The sequence below is a fragment of the Ips typographus genome, linkage group LG6 (genome assembly GCF_016097725.1).
Source record: "Ips typographus isolate SLU linkage group LG6, UJ_Ityp_2.0, whole genome shotgun sequence".
Classification (NCBI taxonomy): domain Eukaryota; kingdom Metazoa; phylum Arthropoda; class Insecta; order Coleoptera; family Curculionidae; genus Ips; species Ips typographus.
The window spans coordinates 10,611,925-10,632,477 of NC_138427.1; the positions used below are offsets into that span (position 1 = coordinate 10,611,925).

Below are 20,553 nucleotides of genomic sequence, written 5' to 3' on the forward strand. Positions count from 1 at the left end.
AAATAATTTTTAGTTCTGTATTGCAATTTCTAAGAAAGATTTGTTCATTATACAATAAATGCACTTAACGATAAAAGAACTTCTGAGATACGTTTAGTAAATTTAGTACAGATATTTTGTAACACTTTCAGAATAACATACTATTATCTTCTTAGTAGTCTGCAGTGTTCTAATAAATCATTACACATGAAAACTTTGTTTGCAAAAAATTACTTCACTATTAATATTTATGATAAGTCTGCAGCATTTATTCTAATGCGGTAATGCACATTGACCGATTTTAACATGCCCTCAAGCCGATCCTGTACAGCACATTTGTGATAAAAATTCGAACAACAATTATACTCGACTATTTGTGTAATTAAATAAAGCGGGCTCTGCCGCAATGTATAAATTATGTACAAGGTATGACGAGGGGGCTTCCTAAGTGCTTGAGGGAATATTAAAACAGACTTTTGGGAAATTAGTTGAGTAGACCATTCGACAAGAATTCAAGTTTCACTGAGAATTATTAACTAGTTTAAAGCATGTTATTTCTAACTGTCCCAGTGGTAAAATGTATTTTCCAGCAAAATCTCTTGTTGAATCGTCCAGTTAGTTAGTATCGTAAATTTGAGGTGAAAGGTAAGTGAAAACTCATGTTGCCGAAATCTTACCTTCTCTTTGGGCTGGGGCCATCGCCGAGACAGGTTGAGGTATTGCTTGGGGGAATTGGCCATAAACGGCAGGGTAAGCTGCTGAACAAATAACATAAATTCACACTCATACCATATTTAAATGCGACATGCATCATTCAAGACATTTAAATCAGTTTATAAGTAAGTAATTATTTGAACTAATCAAACAACTGAAATTGTGTTAATAAAGATGCATTGAGTCTGGCTGTAATCAATTAGCTCGTTGATTGATATGAAAAAATGTTTGCCTTTTTGGCGTTGTTAAATAAACCCCAACCGGAGCAAAAAAAAATGCAAACACACACACATGACGCACATGCCCGAAATCAGCTTAAATATTGTGTGCTTTAATACTTCCATCAAATATTGTATATTGCTTGATTTATAGCATGTACAACTCGTTTTGATGATTTATTGAATTAATTTCTGGCAAATGGCAGCAAAAAGAGTTTTTATTATATTATATGCTCGAGCACATCAAAGAGACATATAAAAATGCATTCAAAACACATCTAGATAAACGAGTAAACAATTCTACAGATACATGTAGTACAGTAGTAGATTTTGTAGGTACTTACCAACACCACTGACTCCGTATCCAGGTTGCATTGCTTGGAAAGCTGCAGCCGGATGCTGCATAGCTGCCTCGCCATTGGGCAGACCCTGCGCTGGAATGGACAGGTGCAGTGCGTCTAAAAAGGAGAAAAAATATAGAAGCAGGCTTGAAGACATATAACAAAACGAACGCTAGTCAGTTTACCAAAGGACAAATCTAAGTTTAGACGAATCGTTATCTACAACTGTATTTTAAGCTGCAGATTTTTCAAACCTATACAAAATGGTTTCAAATTATGAGTAAATACAATGACCAACAATAATTCGAATTTCTAATTTGAATATAATGGTTTAAGGTTACACTTACGAGGAGGGAAAGTTTGAGGGGGTATTCCATTAGTATAAACGGCCTCTTGACCGTTCACTTGGGGCCCGTTCGGCGTTTGGGCAGCCATATTAAATGTAGGCATAGTGGGGGACGGCAAGCTCGGTATGGCCCCATTAACTGGTTGACCGTTTCTGTCTACTGGGGGACCCACTTGTACATCGCCATATTCGGGACCTAACATAAATAAAAAAAGTATTATAATATAATAGCACAAAGCGTAACACAAATTAATGTTTTTGTATTGATACGAACTATTTTCGATTTATATCAGTACAAGCTGTACGACTGCTACACACTTAGATAAGCTTTACTGTACTGGAAATCTTCAATTGGTGTAAGATAACACAACGGTGCGATCTGATATAAAGTTGTTCTTCACAATTCAAGAGTGTATGATACACATTTTATTAAAATTGTGGATGTTTTCGGAACTTAAAATTAATATTCATCGCAATTCAAGTCCCATCTATCAAATACCTTGTATGAACAGGAATTTGACCAGTTAAAGGATTCCATGTGACTACTGTAGCGTGTGAATGAAAGCAAACCGAATTCCAAACAGGGAAACGCTGAACATACATTCTGAATGGAGTGTAAAATTTGTCGTCGGTTTGACGATAAAGTTAAACTGTCGACAATTCAAATTTTCGCACTTCGATTGATCCCCGACGGACACGAACCTCTATCGGCGGTTTGTTTGCCTGAATCTAGTGTTTTTGCGCCGTCAAACAAGTTTACAGTGACATTTTAAGCGTCCCCGCTCTGAATAAACATTCTGGAGTTGCTTGTTTACACTGAGGTATTCATTTGTTTGACGTGCTTGCGCGTGTTGGAAACCGAATGTTTTCGGTACACTGACATCAGAAAGTCGATAATATTATGACAGGACGTGGTGGATAATATGTTAGGCATAATGAGAACGATATTTCCATATGAATATGAAAAGTTACCTGACGTGGGTGGAGGAACCACACCGTTTCCAATTCCATTAATACCGTTAATTCCATTTATTGTATGAGCAGGTAGTTGCGTTATGGCAGCCATTGGATTAATGTAGGTCCCTTGGGCAGTTGCGGCTGCCATAATGGCGGCTTGTTGCTATAAAATAATTTATCGTTAATAACAATCATTTAAGTAAAATATGCTGAAATTTAGATACACTTCTTTAAACTCGAAACAACTTTGCCAGATAAAATATTTACCGGAAACGTCCTCCGCAAATCGGCACTATTTAAATGCTCTATTAAGGCAGATCTAACGAAAATTTTAATTTGCGGAAAGTACTTAAAACTTTGACCACAAGCGAAGTAGGCTGAATAAACGTACAAAACTGCTGTTTTAAACTTTCCGAAAGCTATTTAACTGCTCCGAACGCTTTTATAATTGAAACGGTTAAATTTTCTGCGTTGTTTCGTTCGGGAGTGGATCGAGAGTCCCGTACTGATAAAACAAGTATTTGATGTTTATAATTAATTTCGGATAAACGTTTAATTTTTGGATTGTAAATAAGAGGGGAAAAGGATTCTCAATTAAAGTTTCCACGGTCAGAAACGTGTTTATTCCGCAAGGTGAACGTTTGATACACAGTTTTTTTTCCATGGGATTTATCCAATCTCAACGAAATTTTTTTGTAAATAGTAAAAGATTAAGAGAATAAGGCACATTGTAGTAACATTTCTACAAGGTGATCTAAAATGTTTACGAGATAGATGGTAATTCGAAGATCTACTAAACAAACATGGTAAAACATAGACTGGAAAAGGAAAAACAAAACACACGTAATACAAATTATGCTTTCTTCAACAAGACCATATTTCGTGGAAAACATATTACTCTTTCTTTGCATTTTTTCCTATATATAATTAAATGATAATATGTAGCATGTGGCAAAATGGTTGAATAGGGAAAGGTGCTGTTTATTTTATCATTATTACCGATGGTACTGTTTTGTTACTTTTCATTATTTCCTAAGTGTGTATTGCTAGAAACAACACTTTATCTAATTTTGTTAAGCACGCTATCCTTAATTCTTTCCACTTGAGCTAAAAAACAACTAAACCCCAGTCTTTATTGAGACATCACAATTTATTTGCCCCCTCAATTAAAGTTGCATAAATGTTTAGCGTACCGTAATTTAGCACTGGGAAATGTAATAAAATTAATTACAAAATTACATTCAAACATAAAGTTTACTGTTGGTTAAGTGCTTCGCGTGACTGCCAAAATACCTAATAAACTTAGTTCGTTGGAAAGGTTCATCTGTTCTTCTAATTTTTGGTCATTATTTACCTGGCTAAAGTATACATACTTGTGCATACGCGGCTCCGTAACCTCCAAACTGGTTGAAAACGAAAGGATTGAGGAGACTCATATTACCAGCCATCTGCTGCATGCGTCTTAGTTGTCGTTCTTTTTCGGTATCGGCAAACTTCACTACTAAACTGGAAGAAGCACCCTGAAAGCAGAAAAAATACGAGATATAAAAAAATACGTCTTTTTCAATCACGGCTGGGCTGGATAATAAAGTTTTTGAGATGAAAGAGACACTTATACGAAACGTAACGCAAGGAAAAAAATTTGAAAACTCTAAGTGGGCAAAATGGTTGTAAATATTTCTGAAACATCAAAGGTGGCTCCCCGAAAGAATATTACGTTCAGTTCGACAAATGTTTAGCACAACGAAACCTTCAAAGAGGAGGTCTCTTTTCTTTTGATGTTTTTGAAGGCTTCGGAAATCTCGAAGCATATTTTTAATATATTCTTCGACGTCATTCCCTCGTAATAAAATCCTCGAACCAATCGAAGCAATTTTAAGTTAAATTCCTCACAATGGACCTTCGATACAGTGAAATAAAGCCTAAAAAGGACCTATAAAACTTTTATCGGCCGCATAACTCCATATCGGAAAAAATGTGATCTCAAACGTCTAAAAAGTATTTTTGTAGTAAATCCTGCACTGATCCTTTGGAGCAAATCAATTGGTGTGGCTCCGAGGAAAGGATGATGGGAAGGGGAAACTACGAAAGAGTTCGGATGAACCATATCCCTCTTTGACAAGGGGTAAACGGTCCAGATCCGGACTTCTTGCATGACCTAAGAAAGTTTTATGCATCTGCAAACAACCCACTCAATTCGTCACAATTAAACAGAACCCTGCCGATAAAGCGTAGATTTCTTTGCAGTACTAATATACAGGAAAGGGCTCTTTGTCAATTAAAACTTTGACAAATTAATCGCGCCACTTGTAAGGCAGCTAATCGTAGCAATTTCTATGATAGCTATAAGGCAATTAGTCAAAAAGTCTGCCTTATTACGACTCTCGGGGAGAACTTTATGAAGAGAAGCCGCATCGTGCCTTTAAAGACGTTCATTACGTTAAACACCTGACCTAATAAATCTCACGGAATCGTCTGTCTCTATCTTTTTCACAAAACCAACTCTAAATAGGACATAAAGACGAACATTTCTCAGTTCTTTATTAATAAAATACTCCATTTAAGGGTAAAATTTAGAATTAAAAAAAATGATTATTTTACAGTTTTTTTTTAAAGATTGATAACAACGTTAACGTTACATAAATGTTTGTTACATAATAAGTAAAATATGCAACCGTAAATCAGAGATGAGATATTAAGCCGTCCGCAAACCGCAAAAATTAATTTTGCCTTGGCTTTAGGGCAGTCGAAGGATGCGTGGTGCTTTCTAATGGGCGAAAGTCCTTTCATTCTGTTTAAGCTCATAACGTTAGACTAAGTCAATGTGTACTTGGCAAACAGTGGACCCGTCGGCTTTTGTAATGTCTGACTGTTGAACAGAGTTGCCTAAAGCCAAATCTCCACTCGCATACACACCGATTTTTAAATCGCCGGCAAATTAATTAAAAGTTAGATGAAGTGGATCGTTTCGAAAAAAAACAGGCTGTTTTCATTAAACAGATGTCAAGCTTTAATGAGACACATCCACTCCCGGCAAACTACGTAATTTCACTTAGTTTCTCATTAAGTTGTCACTTATTCAACCCTGCAACCCCGGCATAATGTGTACACACTCCACCTTTATATTCTCGTAGTCGAGATCAACGACAACCGTTCCACGACAATTGACGTGGAGCGATGCCATCAAAGATTTCCATTAAACGCTTCGTTGCTGGATTATTAATGGACGCGTTGTATGATGAAATTGACTTTCCATAAAACCATGATAAACTTTAAATTAGAATCCATTTTACTGCAAATCGTATTAATGAACGTTGGGGAGCCGCTGAGGTTTCACTACTAGTTGCTTTAGACTTTTTAGTAAGAAACTATTCGATTGCTTGATTCGAAATCGCTTTGTCATTTCACGCAGATTAGGTCTTAAAAGCGTGGGGCACAAAGGGTCAAACTAATCGGCTTTCAGTTTTCAACCAGAACCGCTTTGATTATATTCTTTTGGTAAGTAGTATGCAAAGGTTCTGAATTTGATTATTTCCCCGAAATGTCGAAAGTTTAACAATCTGTTTCGACGCCGCTCTCGGCCTAAAGTACCGGTTAGTTTAATCCAATCAACTGATGGGATGTAATCCATGAGTAATGAGAGATCTAGATATACGCGTCGATAAGCATCTGTTTCCACGCCATTCCATTTTGCATTAGCACCATTTACAGGTAAGCTGCGATATTCAACAACCCTTTTGGTTAACGTTGCAACGGTATTGGGTAAATTTTTGCCACAAATTGAGGAGGATGGTATTTCGCTTTGATTAAAGTGATCCACTTTAAAAATTGTACATTTTGTTGCTACTTCCAAAAAATAGTTGAATCAAATGTTGAATTTTCTTGGGTTTGGAGCTACAGGCTTTGACAATGTGCGGATTTTTTTTAATAAAATTTGTTAAATAACGAAACCGTAATTGAGGAAAAAGTAGGTCAGAGAGTCGAGGCGTTACGTTCAGTAATTTTGAAAATTAATATCTCTTAAAGTAAATGAAGAACAATTCGAGTTTTTTCTTTGTGTATCGTCTGAGGCATTTACAATATGCAGACATGTTGTGCTTTATTAAAAGTGGTTTAACAAAAGAACCGTATATTAGATGATTAACTTAGTGCGGATTACTCTCTTCCATATACATTTAACCTAAATGAATAAGGGTTCCGGTATTATGGCTCTAGTTGGGTTTCTGATTGGTTAATTTCCATTCAGAAACAGTCTGAGAGAATATTCAGACGTTAGCGAAATAAGGATAGGTCACAGACCACTTTCGTTTCTATTGTAGCTAACTATAGCCAATATAAAACGTGTTACGATGGGTCTATCGTTTTATGAAATTGCAAGGAAGTGCAATTTAGCAAATTTATTGTCGTCTAAATGAATTTAGCACATACCGCTGCCGGTGCGGCGTGTTTGCAAGGTGTAATTTATCGACGGTGAAAAATGGGTTAAACTAAGCCCGGACTCACTTTATAGCATCATTTGTTCTAATTTGAAAAAATTGCCGCTGTACAGGCCGTTTCGAAATCAATTTGTAACTGGGAGGAATAACGGAGGTGTGTGTGTATTTTATGGCATTATTCGGGGCGATCGCCCTAACCAAACTATGAGATGGAAGAAAGTGGGGGCGAAAAGGACAATTACTATTGCACTGAGGTGTTGGAAATTGCTTCATTACGTTCAAACCGCGGGAATATGGTTTATCACGGGCATTACAGTGAAGGGTGGCGATGTCAGGGCCAGAAATTCTCTCGGTTGTTGCGCTGCTTGACACCAACCTGTTTGGGAAACATGTAATAATATACAGTCCTCACTAAAACTGATTTACTCGTTTTCTCTCTTTTTAAAAAGGGGTTTTTCAAAACCAAAGTAAAAAAAAAAATTATCCGAAATTAAGGGCAACCTGTAAGTTGCTGTTTGCTTTGGCATTTTGCTTATAAACATTTTATGTTTTTCTTTCCTATTCCTTGTTCTTAAAACAACTTTCTTTCTTTGCCTCGTGTGTTAAAACGTGTAAAAATAAAATTCTATACTCTATAATATACTCTATTTTGCGTACGAACTTGGGTATTTTATTGCAATACTTACTGAACAACATAACAATGCATTGTACAAAGCTGCGTTTTGTCCAACACAAAGCGAGCGTGGCAACCATTAGTTCGATTTTAGCCAAGGGGATTACTTTGGCAAATGTATTTAGTTACACAACTAAATTTAATGCCACGTTCTTGCAGTTTACCGTGTGTTTGTATTAATAATATTGTTTGGAGTGTCGAATTACTCAACGAGTCTGTTGTTTCACTCCCGTATAATAGAGTAGAATCAGATACACATAAAGTTATTTGAAATTTCAGTTTTTCTTTTACGCGCAACCAGAAAATATAATCTGAATTTTTTCCAACGCAGCAATACACCGCAGGGGACAATAATTGAAACCAACAGGCCGAAATGAAATAAATTCTCCTCGAAACAATAAAATATGCAACACTTTTAATTGTTTCCATCGTGTTTCAGCCCGTAAATCGGATAATTAATAAAGTTCCTAAAGTTGCCGTTAATAGAATACAGTTCAAATTTTACTAAAACAGTATTAGATTTAAAAAATGTAATTTATTCATAATAATAAAAATGTAATTATTATGGTAAATAGAGTTTTGAATTGTTTTTTTTTTGAACTTGTCTTTTTTCCTCCTTTCATACATATTTAAAATTAATGGGATGTTTACTATCTGTATTTATTAAAATTGACATTTTAGTTCACTTTGTGGTAGAATGTAAAAGTAAGTCAGAACTACTGTTTATTGAAAAAAATTGTGCTTTCCCGCCCACAAATATTTTTATAAACATAAAATTTGTGGATTTGTGTTGAAGTTTCTTGGCTACTTAGAAAACTTTACAAACGGAAACTTGCAGTGTTTGTCACTGCCTGGCAAAACTTGTTGCTTTTAGGCCAGGCAGGGTGCGGTCCAACTTTTAAATATTTATTTTATGACTGGGGTTGGCCGCTTTACCCTCATTTCAAAGATACTGAATAACTTATTATCAATCGAAGCTTTTACTTTATTAGTTTGTAGGTTAAAAGCCAACCTCGATTATTGGCCAATATTGAAACAATAGTTACATCGAAAATTATACAAAACTATAGCATGATGTGACAGCCGAAAAAATTGGATAGTTGCCAGCTAAAGTGCATCATACACTTTGAATTGTTACAAACTTTTAAAATAGTCCTAAACTTTCCACTAATTTTTTTAAATGGTCAGTGCCAGACTCTACTGAATATCTGTAAGAAGCTTCTACAAATATACTAAACTCTCCAAGGACTTGATAGCATTTTGAAAATATCAGAAGATACAGATTGCAAAGAATTTGAGTTACATAACACAAACACATAATCACCGTCAATAGTTTTGAATATGAATTTATTTGAAACAATTTTATATGAGAGGGACTAACACTCAAAAGTTTCAGAGAAATTGTTAAAACCTACGTCTATAAATTGTTTCTGTGAATTGAGTGTGTGCACATATAAAAGTAGCATTAGTCAAAGCAAAGTTGAAAATAAAATGAAACAGTCATTAGAGAAGATAATTCGTAATCTACGTAATTTAGCTCACATACTTCTCGTATACGAAGCCGGATTTGCTTGAATATCCTTTTCATGCATGTTTAATAGTTTCGAAAAAGGTCACTCTAATCCTTTGCATGTAATGAAAACCGTAATTCAATTTTATACGGCCTTTAATGTGACTGGATCCCCATCCGTTTTATATTATGAGGTCTGGCTTTTAACTGTGTAAAGCAAAGCCGCGTCACTTTTTTCCCTTCCCCAGCACTCTTACGTGCTTGTCATCGATCGCTCTTCAGCTGACTTTGAACTGTCAATTTGCAAAACAAAGAGATTTTATCACGCCGGATGGCCGAAAACAAAAGGGAAAAATATAAAAAGAAAATCAAAACCACCGAAATTACGTTTCAATCCGTCTACGCCAAATAATTTCATTGTGAAAGCCGGTGGGGGATTTAATACATTTTATTGTGCGATATTTTGTGACGTTTTGCGCGTATTCTTGACAATCAGTAACCCTGGGCATTCAATAACAGGTTGTCTGTTGGGCCTTTGCGAAACGCCAGAATTGAATAGCGTTCCTTCGAACATGGGATTTAACGATTTCTAATAGATTTGCTTGGGCGATGGAGCGTGGCTCCATTCAGCCAGAGACGGATCTTTTGTGTCAATTTAACCAACGACAAGAAATTATTAAAGGGGGAGATTATAGGAAAAGTGTTCGTTTTTGTCTGACGGACAAATTATGAACGCTTTGTTTATTGCTGGTGTAGCAATTCTTTATCAAACGCTGGCACGTTTCAGTTAACCGTTTATTTCTGTCGATAAAACGTTACTTTTTTGTTGGATAAAAAGTTGTTCTTTATATGAGTATTTTTTTTGAAAGTTACAATCAATGAAAAGACTGGCTTTACAAATTTCAGTTATGAGCAAAAGGTAAATATTTGGTCCGTCAAAGTGATGGACGCCATCGACGATTGTTGAGGCCCTAATCGAAATTATACCTTACGCGTCCTAGCATCCAATACGAGCCTAATGAACGGACGCGAACCATATTAGTGGCCTAAAATTTAACACTCTGTCGGCTTTTCCTGTGTAAAGCTCCTGATTAACTCGGCCCAAAATTATGTCATATTATGCATGTATAAACGATTATCAAATGACATTAGTGAACTGTACCGTATTATGTGGATTAGAGAGGATCTATTTTCGCACCCGCATTTAATGCGCCAGTCGTCTTCAAAAGGATTTTCTTATGACGCCACACCGTGAACTTAATTAGTTTTGGAGGTTGATATCTTTTTGTCACATTGTCTTGGTATATACCTATATGCATGAACATATTTAATTAATGTAGGTACTGGCACATTTCCTCTTTCTCTTATTCTTGTTTACCGTTTTGTTCACCCATAAATTCGACCTTTCATCTCCCTTTTAATAGGACAAAACTCTTTGAAGATGTCTTTTTGCAGATGGAATAGACTAGTCTGAATTTCTCAGCGTCATGGGAACCGAAACATCCTCCTTAAACCCGCTGCGACTTAAATATAGGGAATAAGTGTTCCCTATTTAAGTACACGCTCGCATAACTCTAAACAAGGTGACAAAGACTCATCAACCCGAAAATTAATTACGTTCGCTTTCTCATTATAAGAAATTTTCTTGGTGAATTTTAAGTGGATAAATGCTTCAGGACTTTCTTCTTCTTGACGAGACTGAAATATCCATCCAGAAGTTCTTAGGAATTAAAACGGCAAACGCTAGCTAATCTTCTCTGTTTGCTCGGGGTTTTCCTCAGCTACGTTGAGGAATAGTTTTCGTTATGTTTTGTCATTAATATCAAAACTCTAACCGGAAGTTTTACAAAGGAATTATCTGTTAGACTCACTTCTGGTCAATATTAAAATTCTCAAATGGTTATCTCTCTGTCAAGTTAAATACCTTTCCCGCTAACAGAGAATAAATTGTATGAGGGTCTAGCCCGGAGCTGGAGCTTTCAGGTGAGCTTGTATTGTGAAAATTACAAATCCCCAGGCAACTTTATAATTTGCCTAAAATATTACTGCAAACAACGCAACGTATATATAATGGGGGAAAAGTTGGTCGAAACGAAGTTAAACTTGTCTTGCAATTTGCAACCGTTTCGTGTATTTCGCGCCAAGCCCAATAGAATAAAATCTTAGTTTTTAATTATACCTATGGTAACGCTAATAGCTTTAAATCCCTACCCCCCGCTTTATCATCCAATTTTTTTCGACAAAAACAAATTAAATAAAAATGCAAATTGGAATTTAGATGCGAAACGAGCGGTCACCGGTCATAATTAAAGTGGTTTTTGCATTCACTGACCGAAACCAATAGACCGAAAACACGAAATTAGTATTCAAAGAGCCGTTGAAAAATGACCGAACTTTTGCGGCCAAACTGAAAATATATTGCGTGTTTGAATATGGACCAATATAAACACATTAAAAGTGCTTTATCAAAGATTTCAAGTATGAAATGCAACATTTATTTGTCAATTTGTTCCCAAAACTCAGATTGCACATGCAATAGTAGTCATTAATTTTATAGGGCACAGACACATTGTGGTTCAAACTGTTTTCCCATAAGTCCATTGTTATAAACATCATATTTGTCACATTTGTTGAATTTGCCTTCAGTTTTCATTAACCTTTAACAACTTTACGAAATGATAAAATTAGACGTGAGGGTAGGCAACACAAGTAGGTTATTTGGATGATATTAATGGTCAAATGCAGAAATAAAAATGTTTGTTAATTTTTCAATTCTGTATGAAATAAAAAATATAACTGAGCTTTAACAATGATTACAACTTAAAGCAACGTGAAACAAAAATGAAGAATTTTCTCTCGATTTTCAAACTATTTAATTAACAACAACGTTTTGTTGGAAAATGGTTACCGATTAAATAAAGCTAAATTTTATTTTGATATCAACTAGGCGCCATTCCGATTGATTTGTTACTGTACTTTAAATACGACGAGAACTAAAACCCGAACACGGCGCCGACATTTACAATCAAAATTACAAAATAATTTGCCAATTGGATTGAAACACGTATTGGTGTATCTCAAATTGATTGAAAACAACCGTATTAGTTTCCAACTGGAAATGTGTCGGAACTTTGCGCTTTAGAATGGCTTTAGTGTTTTTAGTCACAAACCGTCACCGTCGAAACCGGAAATCTGAAAACAACAGCGAGAAAATACGCTTTTGGGAAACCGTTTCACAAAATTAGTAAATTTGACATTAAAAAGACTTTTTTCATGAACATTTCAAGCATATTGTTTTCTGAATTTACGATAGTCCAGCCTTGATGCAACTAGTAATATTGTTTTTTTTTCTATAATTCCTTAAAAAGCTATCCCAAGCAAGTTTTCGATATCAACGTTAGATTCAATTAAAAGATCTGGCAACGTGGTTTTGTCGTTTCAAAGCTTAAGGGTGATACAGATTTTCCTTGTTTTTCCAGTAGCAAAAAAAGCGTAAATTGAGGGATAATGTAGGCGGAACAGTCTGTCCTTAAAACACGTTTGGAAGGAAGGCCAAAATGCTTTTGCTAAGCTTTCGGTTTTTCTGGGAAAAACTCTGCATCCGGAATTTGTTATGCCTAATTTATGTATAACTTTTTTCGAACCAAAAAAAAAGTACTTACAGGCATAGTCTGACTACCATGCAGACTGTTGATGGCCGCTTGGGCTTCCTGGTGCGAGCTGTATTTTACGAAAGCACAACCTGAAAACAAATAAATTACATTCATATTAAATTCACCAACATGTCTGCAGTAAAATTAGGTTATGTAACAGATAAGTGGATATTGACGAACGATATAAAAGCGGTCGAAGACCCTGGTAAGTGATAATATCGAAAAGGGTAGACGGTTTTTATGGGTTTTATTTTACTGATACGTCGATATGTGAGGCCCTATCCGGCCTCCCTCTTTTGTTATGACTCGACCGTAGTTTTATTATTTATGGCTTACAGCTTAATTGCCCAGAAATTACCTTCAGTGGGAAAAACGTTCGTGGTAATATGTCGTTGTTTATATATATCGCTAGATGATTGATTTTAAAATGCTTTTACTTTATAACAGTCTGTAGTTTTCTAGTAAGGTACACAAACGAGTAAAATGCCATACAAGCTTTATTTACCTATACAGAGTGATAAAAGTCTAAATTACTGTTGCTTGATGAGTGGTTTACACCAACTAAATAAACTTAATAACAACTATATTTTGGTAACCAATGTCTAAATTGAAAACGTGGCAAGCATAGTATTTTGATGGCAGCCATTTAAATAAGTTAACTGTTTATTTGGAGGAGCTATAAAGAGCTCTTTAAATTTTCGCCGAAGCCGGGTCCGAGTTTAAAAATTTAATTAGCTTTTCATTAATTGCCTTAGCGAATTTCGCGAAAGGTCTGAAGCTCTGTAATTGGCTTTGGATTTTCATTAAACTCCGCTACTAATTTCGACATTCACCTGATATTTTGCGATGCAGCATTTTCCCTGACGAGATCTGATTATGACCCTCGGGCGATTTGTCTGAATAATAAAGAAAAGAAAGTGAGAAAATTAGATGAATTGAAAGCAAAAAAGTCATAATTTTTTATTTTTAACGTGTTCGTTATTATTAAATTAGTAGATTTTTACTCTGCTGATGCTGACGTTTCAACTCATACACTAAGGACGCACTTAAAGACTCAACTAAACGTTCTAAAAGCCTTATTTCTCCGCATTAAGTATGCACTTTTACTTCTGCAAAGGAAAAAACTTCACGCAAGCTTATTTCAAAAGAAAACGCCCTTTTCACAGAGTTAATAGCCAGTGAAGTTATTTTTCCGGTAAATAACGTCACAAAGGAAAACTTCACGCCCGCTGTTTTTGCCTTTCGCTGGGAATGAACAACCGCAACTCGTCAGTCACAGATTTGACTTTCACTGAAAACATATTTCCACATTTTCCATTTAACCAGGTTCTTTACGGGAAAATAAGAAATTAGCGTAAAATTAGATGTCGCACTGGGGGTTTGTTTACGATTTTTTTTTCAATTAAGATCCAAAATCAGAAAAAAATGTCTTGAAGATTTTAATGAAGCTATTCAAGTAAAGAATTACTGTAATAATAAGAAATGAAAAGACACAATTTATTCGAGAGGAAATACACGCACAGGTATTGATGTTCCACTTTGGAGTTATCAGACATAAAATTGTTTTGTGAGTGGGCAAACGTGCTTGAAAAGCAATAAAACGAAAATCGCATCAAAGAAGATATTAAACTGACAAATGAGTTAATAAAAGATGAGGGTCCCAAGTAGAGCGTGAAGGTGTATTCAGACACTTATTAAGATTACACGAAGGGACGTTTTTTCTTGATCTCAAACTCAAACTTCGTACCGATATCATATAATTGACAATAACTTCCATAAAGTTTTAATTAGAATCTCTCGTTGGCGTTTTTTAATTACTTTCTGCTCTCGTCGGAGATGAACTTTTGCGATTTTTTGAGCGACGTAACGTAAATAACGATTTTGCATGCAGAATTCAACGCTTCGGTTTTCTTTATTTGGAGAAAATTTTCAATTAACCGTTTTGTTTACTTATTATTACACACCTAAATGAATTTTAGCTAAAATTGATCGTCGTACAGTTGCAAAAGGTGTGTAAAAAAAAGTATTTACTGAATTAACTCTTCCTTATAATAAACAATAGAGAGTGATTATATAAAACCAAAATCCGATTTTGATAGACAAATTAAACAGTATCCATTTCGGAATTAATAGAATATAAATGTATAAATGTCCCAGTATGTCAATAAAAAATATTCTACAAGTATTCTTGTATTTTCTTGCCTTTATCCAGCTTAATAATCTTTTTTTATTTAACATTATTACTAGTTGTGCCATAAACAATCACAAATTCTTTTTGGAAGACAATTTTAAATGCATTTTTCATTCTGATCGAGTCGGCAATCGTTCATCCACTACAAGAATAATATTAGAATGGGATTTGAAATATTGCCAGTGTGCAGCCAGATATTAAAAAGCAAAGTGAGCAACAGGTACTCAGGGGTTGTTTGAATATTTCTTTCCACTTTCGCGAGCAAGGAAACGCAATAAATAGTTATTTATATTTTTGTGACGAAATTGAGTTTTCAAAGTGGTGGAGGCATGCAATTATGTTCGTGCTTTATCTCGGCGACCCGAAAAATTCTTGTAGATTTGAATTAATGTTGACAGTAATAGAGTAGCTTTTGCATTCGAATTTTCTCGGAGGAATTGCACGGAGAATATGCTCATTTCTCCTGTAATGGAAAACAAATTTTGAACGACAGACGGAGTGGATTTTCACATTTCTTTTATTAGGAACTTTATGAATTCACTTAATTTGGATTGCCTGAAATCTGTCTCGTACTATTCGAGGTATATCGGAATAAGAATGATGTGCATTTGCATTTTGAGTAGAGCGCACTCGCTTTGTTTGAGTAGATCTGATTTCAATGTCAATGCTTGAATACAACTCATATAAATGACAATATTAAGTAATCTCCTCATTTTTTAATAAATTCCGTTCTAATTAAAGTAACAGAATACTCGAGTTTTATTGCTGTCTATGGAATGTGTTTCAGGAATTTCCATCAATAAAAGTTATGACTAAAGGAATGCGAGACATTTTTCATTTACAAAGACGATAGAAAGAAGTAAAAATGCAGAAAAGAGGAGTCTGTTTGGAAAAGGTTTCTTAATTAAAACCCAATCTTTTCTTGGAGCGATATTTTTTAATAAAATATCTCTTTGATTATGCGATTCCCCCATTTTACGTAATTAACATTTATTTTTTATCGTTCGGTAGCCTGGAGCTGGGGCTTATTAGTAACGAAAGAACTTCGAAAATCACTCGGGAATAATTACCATGAAATTTGCAAGAGGCAGTCATTAGCCTCGAGGGGGCCTCACACATGGAATCCCTAATAAAACAGGCGTTAAATCTCCATGTTTTTTAACGAACATGGGAAGACCTAATATATTTGAACGACATTTAAATAAATAATTTTGGGTTTCGCCTGAGAGACTGGCACAGACCAAAAATTTAATATAACCAACCCTCGAAAACGCCTAATTTGCATTTTGGAATGCGCTAACAACATCGTGGCTTCAGGCAGGGTAGTCAGACGCTTCTCTCTCAAATGGGGGGTGCCAAGAAAAGGGGTTTGATCCATTGGCGTAGTATAGTCAATTTAATACAATCCCACCATATTTAATATCACTCCTTGCAATTTATCTTTAATTTCTCGGATGAGAGCCAAAATTATACTTTCAAGTTTTGAACTAAATAAGCCAATTGAGAGTTATTTATTACTTTTGTTTGAGTTTAAAGATGGTAAGACACTGATAGCTAACTAACTTACTAGAGTTCTATTTGAGGAAACTTACTGCCGCTTAAAAGAACACAAATTAAATCAGTTACCATCTTCATAATGTGTTTTTTTTTTCGGTGAGACCGTGAGTAAATAACGTTTGTACCTTAATATCGACGTCAGTTTCACTTGGCGACCCTTTACTTCTAAGAATACCGTAACATTTTTAGGACCCGATATTAAAAAAGAAAAGAGGATTTCATTTAATCTTTAGTGCGTCTCTCGTAATCCGATTAAACCGAAGTTATGGCTTATATTAGATTTTTTAGCAACCTAATATCGAACAAAAGTGGGGCACGGCTAATATCAACTCTGCTTGCTTTCAACTAATTTACGATTTGTTATTATAGAATTTGTTCTTTTTTTTGAAAAACAGTTTTGTAAGTTTTACTTACTCAACGAGACAACACAGTACAAAGTATAAAATACTTTTTCGTTTTTTTTTTTTTTAATTTTAGGGTATTGAATTTAATAATTAAAGTATTAATCTGACAGGTCTATTTAAAAAAAAGTGAGATAGAAAAGCTATGTTTTACTTTAAATAAACATTTACCAGACGGTCGAACCGCGTAAATAAAAGTGCCAAAAACAGAAAATGTTTAATTGAAATTCATTTTGCAATTAAGCAAAACCGCGGTGTGCTCAAATTATCAAAAAACATCCAGTTTTCCCGCTCGTTGTGGAAAACCATCTACCTATTCTTTGAACCGGTCGGCGTGTGTGTGTGTGTGTGTATTTGCAGACGAAAACAAAATAAAAGCCCAAGGAAAAATGTAATTGGCTACGCTAAAATGTGTTTTCTTTGTATAATCCACCTTTGTGGTTTCCGCAAAAGATAAAGCCTTAGCGAATCACTGGCAGAGCTGCGCTTTAATTAATGTTTCCGAAAAGATTCCATATACAGACGAGTATCACCGAGACTAGGGATAAGGAAGGTGCAGAAATGAAATTTGTTCAACATTGTTGCGGGGAGAAATAGAAATTTTTGTTGGAGTGATGCAGCACACAACACGAGAAATTAGGGAGAAGTTTAGTTAACTTTTGCGGCGACTTGATTTATCCACTCGGCCCAAGAGAGACAAGTTTTGTACCTTCAAAGTTCGGTCAACAGGAGACCCTTGTCCCTCAGGTTATCATTGCGAGCCACTTTAATCTGGACGCTAGAAAAATATATTACTTGTCCCTTGACCCTCCTATTTATTTCTTTTGTCTCAGGTTTAAAATATCGTCGGTCCATTTCCAGATTGTCCACGGGAATCAAAAGTTTTTCGAGCAGCAAATTAAGTTACTGAAACTCTAACTAACCGGCACAGACTCTACTAATAATTATTAATTCCCATTAAAACGTGTAGGGCAAAATATTGTTCGGCAAACGACGGATCCTTTTACAATCCAAACATTACGGGGCCAGTGTATACTTTCTCTCGTATAACATATTGCTCTCTATGTTTACCCACGAAAGGAAAATAAACCCGGAGGAAAAAACTGTTTCGCATTTTGCTCCCTTACTTCGGTCAAAACCTGATTATCCAGGTTCATCTAGTAATTTAGGGTCAATGTATCATTCTTACCTTTGCTAGCTCCGTCTGGTCCTTTTAAAATAGTGCATTCTTCGATTGTACCGAACGGTGCGAATAATTGTCGGACATCTTCTTCCGTTTGTTGCTTACTTAGCATTCCCACAAACAGTTTCCGATCTGCATAGAGAGAAGAATTTCATTATAGTAATCAAATTTTACAATGTTAAATAGTTATATTTACAGTGAACCAATTGTTACATTCAACTAATATTTGTGCAACGCCATTTAACAGAGTTACATTTCATATAAAGCGTGTTAGGGTGTTAACTAGAATGTTTACTCTCAAACGTTTGGAAAATGGCAATCGTATACGTATAGATTATGAATGATTAGTTGAGAAACAGATACCTAAGTTTTTTAATGTAAAGGATAAATTATTTAGTGTATCGTAAAAAACTTTGACATCCTGTGTATTTTTAAAACGAAGGGTTTGCAAACCTTTGCTTATATGAATCATTTTCTTATTTTTGGACGAAGAACATGATCCTTTATTGAATTTTGAATTTCTGTAGTTTAAATTTAATAGAGTTTATGTTGATTCATGTACAATTTTTACAGTAATAAATTCCAGTTAACTGATCGATTCTATAAACAAAATGACACGAAACTTGAGAATGAACATGGAAAGTTAACACCCAAACAGGCACACGTCAACTGGCTCATATATCTTCTAAATATATATCCAACATCAAGGTACGTAGCTAGCAATATATGTTTTCATAAAGGGATAGATCTTAATATGGGGAAATTTCAGGCTGTTCAAGGGATAAAGGAGCGGTCTAATGCACAGGGGGAGCCCGAAATAATTGGATCAAAATCAGAGTTAAATCGTACGCGTCCGTGATGGAGGTTCTGCAAATTATGCCCGAATCAGGAGGTTGCTTTGAACGCTAATAAAATAAGAAAATTACCAAGTTCAGGACTATTGTTTCTGTGTTAAGTTGCGTGCAGGTTTTAATTTCCTCATTCTTTTGTCAAATATTATCAAAGTGTATTAGATAAAGTGGTTTGTTGTATTGTGCTTAATTGTGTTATTAACTGGAATTGCCATTTTGTTTTTGATTTGATATGGGGTATGTTTAAAATTGTCAGGAAATTGAGTAGGGAGAAAATATAATTAAAGTTGTCAGTGTTTTTGTAGCGTTTTAACAGTCGCGCAGTACAATCATACGTACTTACCAGATTAAAGGTGGTTCCATTCTTATTAAGATCTAATGTTAAGGTCTCTTGTAAAGTTAAAACTAACCCTCCCGAAGGAGTTTTGGGGCAAAATTTGTCTTTCGTACGCGCACCCTTTCAAAATTTAAATATGGGCAAAATCAATTTGGTGATCAAATTTGCATTAGTGACAGTAACTCTCTCTTTCATTCGATCCCCGAAGGAAGTTTTTCCTTTCTCATACCCGGCTCAAACAAAGGACTAACAAAAAGCTTTCATCCAGTATTAAAAGCGGTTATCGACGTTTGTGATTACCCACAGAATCCGGGCCAAAGCCACTCTCTTGTCTCCTAAATCTAGGTTTAATTTAAGACTTTGTAGTGCTTGCGTATTTTTTATCCTTTGGGGAACGATTTCTTGTCCCAAATAACTTTGATCTTAAACTGAATGAGGGCGTTCGATTAACGGATCGACCATTTGTCTAGACTATAGATGGTGCAATTTTTTTCAGGTGTATAGCAAATAACATTATGTAGATATACAACTAAGACGGCGTGCCGTCCTAACATACATTTACAACGTCTAGACATTACATTTAAACGAGCTGACCATAGCTGCACATGAACAACGCACTACAAAACACAAAAAATATTGGTGACCACTGTATAACATATACAAGTATGACAAAATTCAAATTGCTTACGATAACCTGGTCTTGAGGAAAGAAACCTTTAGCTGACAAAAGGTTTCTCTCTTCGATACATTGAATCGTCCAAAGCAATTTAATTTTTGACATAAATGAAATTACTTCAAACAATAAATAAAGGCAATATGCAATAAAAGCGATAAAGTCACCAAATCTTTCGTGCGATTCAGACAATGGTAGAGATACTGAAATTCGACTAGTCTCTATACGCACGACAACACTGTCACAAGGTCACAACAAAGGACTGGATTTGGTCTTACTTGACCGGGTTCCGGGCTTTTGGTTCGGGTGTTCTCGAGGATGAGGGGGAGCTAGCTTTTCGGTGCCTTGTTACACCTTTTACACCCCCTTTACTTCCACCAGACGCCGCCGTTTCCTCTTGGTAGCGTCATGGCGAGCTCTGTAATAAGAATATGCCACTGCCACTTCCCATACGAATTGTGTCCGTTTCTCACAATTACATTAAATTCACATTTAATTGGCAGATATTATATTTTTACATTTTCATATACAGG

At 35.3% G+C, this 20,553-nt stretch overlaps 1 protein-coding gene across 20 annotated transcripts in view; it reads right to left on the reverse strand.

Moving 5' to 3' along the window:
- Positions 1-20,553, reverse strand: part of bru3 (CUGBP Elav-like family member bruno 3) — a 167,876-nt gene that overhangs the window by 7,288 nt on the left and 140,035 nt on the right. For 17 of the 20 annotated variants that reach the window (XM_081982317.1, XM_081982308.1, XM_081982307.1 and 14 more), the window contains 7 exons: positions 18,166-18,291; positions 12,837-12,916; positions 3,929-4,075; positions 2,571-2,718; positions 1,600-1,794; positions 1,256-1,369; positions 657-737 (listed from right to left, as the gene is read on the reverse strand). In XM_081982317.1, the coding sequence (XP_081838443.1) occupies positions 657-737; positions 1,256-1,369; positions 1,600-1,794; positions 2,571-2,718; positions 3,929-4,075; positions 12,837-12,916; positions 18,166-18,291 (891 nt within the window). The remainder of the gene's footprint in view (positions 1-656; positions 738-1,255; positions 1,370-1,599; positions 1,795-2,570; positions 2,719-3,928; positions 4,076-12,836; positions 12,917-18,165; positions 18,292-20,553) is intronic. The other 3 variants (XM_081982303.1, XM_081982301.1, XM_081982305.1) reach the window with 2 other exon arrangements.